The sequence below is a fragment of the Labeo rohita genome, chromosome 22 (assembly GCF_022985175.1).
Source record: "Labeo rohita strain BAU-BD-2019 chromosome 22, IGBB_LRoh.1.0, whole genome shotgun sequence".
In the NCBI taxonomy this organism is placed as follows: Eukaryota; Metazoa; Chordata; class Actinopteri; order Cypriniformes; family Cyprinidae; genus Labeo; species Labeo rohita.
Window position 1 is genome coordinate 64,070,358 of NC_066890.1, and position 3,414 is coordinate 64,073,771.

The 3,414-nt window shown below is 34.7% G+C and overlaps 1 protein-coding gene across 2 annotated transcripts; it reads right to left on the minus strand.

The window, feature by feature from the left end:
- Window positions 1–321: 321 nt before the first annotated feature.
- On the minus strand, window positions 322–3,211 carry LOC127154225 (uncharacterized). Of its 2 annotated transcripts, none has more exons than XM_051095639.1 (5): window positions 3,048–3,211; window positions 2,172–2,501; window positions 1,013–1,354; window positions 688–790; window positions 322–590 (listed from the first exon to the last, which is right to left on the minus strand). In XM_051095639.1, the coding sequence occupies exons 1-5, from the start codon at window positions 3,097–3,099 to the stop codon at window positions 485–487; spliced, it is 933 nt and encodes a 310-aa protein (XP_050951596.1). In that variant the 5' UTR covers window positions 3,100–3,211; the 3' UTR covers window positions 322–484. The 2 variants fall into 2 exon arrangements, with proteins under 2 accessions (XP_050951596.1, XP_050951595.1); XM_051095638.1 differs by having other exon boundaries at window positions 688–799.
- Between the last annotated feature and the right edge of the window lie 203 nt (window positions 3,212–3,414).

The following is a 3,414-nucleotide window of genomic DNA, read 5'->3' on the forward strand; positions in this document are numbered from 1 at the left end:
GTGAGTGTGTGTATGTGTGTGTCATTTTAGTAGTTTAGTTCATGTATCTAGTTCAATAAATTCTTGTTTCATTGAAAAGAACATTGTCTTGTTTTTTTTCTGTTCACAAGGTAATGCCTGTGCCCTAGATTTTGCTACCTAGCAATAATATATACATAATATAAACACCCAAAGTTGTAAGAATATCCTAAGTTTGGATTCGATTCCCAATTGAATCACTTAAATTTGACCTAAAACCCTACAAGTCTTATACAACCAGCCTGTCTGGCTTTATTACAGAAACTGAACATCATAAATACTTTCACCGAAGTGTTTCACCAATACTGTTTATTTATTTATTTTTTAATGGCCACATTAATACACAAAACAGCTATAAATGAATAATTAACTGGTCAATTTCTCCAAACAGTGCAGTGTCAGCTCCTCGTCTCTCTGTCATTTCCTAATGTTTCTTTCAAAGAAATTATCAACATTTTCAATGGCATTACATTATCATATAAGCAGCCTCGTCCTGAGTCTGATTTAACGTCATACCAAGTCCCATAAGCAATGTCTTTCGGATTCGGTGGCGAGTTATGAATATCATTCTTCTGTAAGAAAAAACAGATCCACAAATGGTAAAAGTCATGAGGATGACTGATGAACAGTAAGTCATATCTTGTTAAATTAGATGTATGTAATACTTACATTTTCTTTAATTGCGGTTTATATTTCTTGTGGCGACAGTAAATCACACCAGCAGTTACAGTTGCAGCAATCAGCAGAAAAACAACAGCAACACATATTCCCACTGCAGGAACTGAAGACAGTCAGTTATTACAGAGTGAATGATAATCCATGTAGTATTTAAGAATATTTTGGACTGATATTTACAATTTACTAATTTGGTCATGATACTTATTTAACTAATAAATGGCAGAATAAGTTGTTTTAGCAATATTGGTTAAAAATCATCACAGATCTAAGACGGGACACGAAACAAATACTTCGAATGACTGAATAATATACTCACAGAAGACGGTGACACTGAATCTCCACCTCAGTCTAGTGATACAAAAACTGCTGTTACTGATGATAATCTCTAGTTTATAAAGTCCAGAGTCTGCGATGTTGGTGTTTGTGATGATAAGAGAACCATCCTTTTCCAGCTTCAGCCTGTCTCTGAATCTCTCAGTACCATTATTACACAGATCATCTGTACAGATTCTCTTCTGATTTCCAGTCATTTTCGCAATGGGAATGTCATTAAAATGCCATGTCATAACATTAGTGTTTTCTTTTTCACCAGATTCTAAAGTGACAGATTCTCCGTTTATCACATGTTTCATCTGATTGTGTTCAGTAGAAGAAACACCTGAAATACAAACCAACAGCTGCTGGAGGATCATTTTGTTTGGTATTTAATAATAGAAGCTGGTCGGATGACGTGATTCAACTTCATCTGAACTCAACTGCAGCTTCTTTTGAAAAGCATTGTTAAAACTAACAGCTTGCCAATGGAAATGGCTTAAGGCCCTTTCACAACAAAGGATAGCTATAACAATAATCATGAAGATGCACACCTAAAAAAATAAGTATGTATATATTCAAAAAAAAGTATGTATTTATTCCAAAATGTAAGTATGCAGCAGATGACAAAACTGCAACTCTTTTTTAATAAACAGAATGATATTGTATGTTTCTGTACACACTAATATTGCAGTCATTATAGTTATTGTCCTAGTTTGAATGGGACTTTAGTTCAATCAAAATAAGCTGTTTAATAATGTATTGCACAGGTCTTCAGTGTTTTTGTTTTCTAGTGCAAGGACCCTTTAGGTGCTAGAAAAATGGAGCTTTTAATAGAAACCAGCTTATTATATTATGTTGCACATCATTGTCTATTACTTGTAAGTGTTAAATTGAGTTTTCAAATAACAAACGTACATGTTGCTTTACGAACCACAATTCATTAGTTGTTAGTTGTCATTTTACTGGCCAGAAAGTCAATTGAACATTTAACTGAACTTTAGATTCAAGTTTATTAAAATTCACTTATTTATTTATTTATTTATTTATCAATCATTATTAATGATGGTTTTCTAGTAAAATAGAGGTGTAATGTGTAAGCAATGGACAGTACAATTAAATACTTTTATAAACTGCATTTTAACATTCATTAAATAACTCACCAGTAACATTAAAGTTTTTTTCACTGCATGTGTTGCTGCTGTTCATCTGTAGTTTATAAAGTCCAGAATCTGTGGTTCTGATATCTCTGATGGTCAGAGATCCAGTCTGGTTGTCCAGCGTCAGTCTGTCTCTGAATCTCTCAGTGCTATTATCACACTGAACATCTGTACAGATATGACTGAGATTTCCACTGATTTTAGCGATGCAAGTGTCATTAAAATACCATTTAATATAATTTTGTTGACTTGTTTTAACACTGGTGTGAAAACTGACTAAATCCCCCTCCTTCAGTGACACAAACACTTCATCTTTACCAACACCAGATGCACCTGAAGAACAAGCAGTCAGTTAGCATAAGCCAAGCAAAAAGTGCTGAGAAAATTACATTTTCCCCTATCACAAAAATGTTGAGTAGCAATTCAAAACACATGTAAACAAACAGCAGAAGACACATTCACATTCACTCATCAGACAAAAATACTTGAGTCTCACAGATGATCTTCAACAATACATGCAATCCAAACAGATTATGCAGAAATATCAGATCCAGGCCTGGATGCTAGATTCTGTCAGAAAATACTCATTTTGTGTGCTAACAGAACAACTAATTGTCTAACACCCAAAAAAATCTCACCCATGTCTCAACCAACCCAAAACAAGTCATGCCTGGTACCCAAAACTGGTTTAACAGTCTTCTATCAGCCAGAAAGTTGACTGAGTAAAGCCAGAGATGAGCTGAACCAGGAGTTGAAGTTACGATGATAAAGTAAATTGAATTATCTTTGTGCATGTTTCAATCCTCAGACTTCGTCTGACCAGTGAAGACCTACAAGGGTCTCAAATATATCAGATATTGTAACAAATAAAGGTCTTACCATTGTCGAGTAAAAACAGGATCATTGCGAGCAAATTAAGGAGAAGCTTCATTTTCACCACTTTTCCCTTCAGAAAATGAATCTGGATTCAGCTTCATAAAAGAGCTCTGTTCTTCTGCTTTAGTGGCGTTGTGATTGTATCGCTAGTTCAAGTAAAAGTGACATGGGAGCCTCATTATGGAAAGCAGAGTGATGACATAGTGAATGCTCCAGCTGTTTTTTTAATGCTTATGCAAAACCATCAGCAGGGTCCAGAGAAATAAAAGACAGAGCATCATCTTTTGTCCCATAAGCACCTGCTGGTAGATGTTGTATCTACATGTTTTGACTGCATTAAGCATGGCATGAATATAGAAATATCACTACA

Coding starts and splice junctions, on each gene's coding strand:
- LOC127154225 (XM_051095638.1), bottom strand. CDS start 3,099: ATGAAGCTTCTCCTTAATTTGCTCGCAATGATCCTGTTTTTACTCGAC. Junction 800..1,012: donor ATTCAGTGTCACCGTCTTCT/GTGAGTATATTA, acceptor GACTGTCTTCAG/TTCCTGCAGTGGGAATATGT. Junction 591..687: donor AAACCGCAATTAAAGAAAAT/GTAAGTATTACA, acceptor TTTTTCTTACAG/AAGAATGATATTCATAACTC.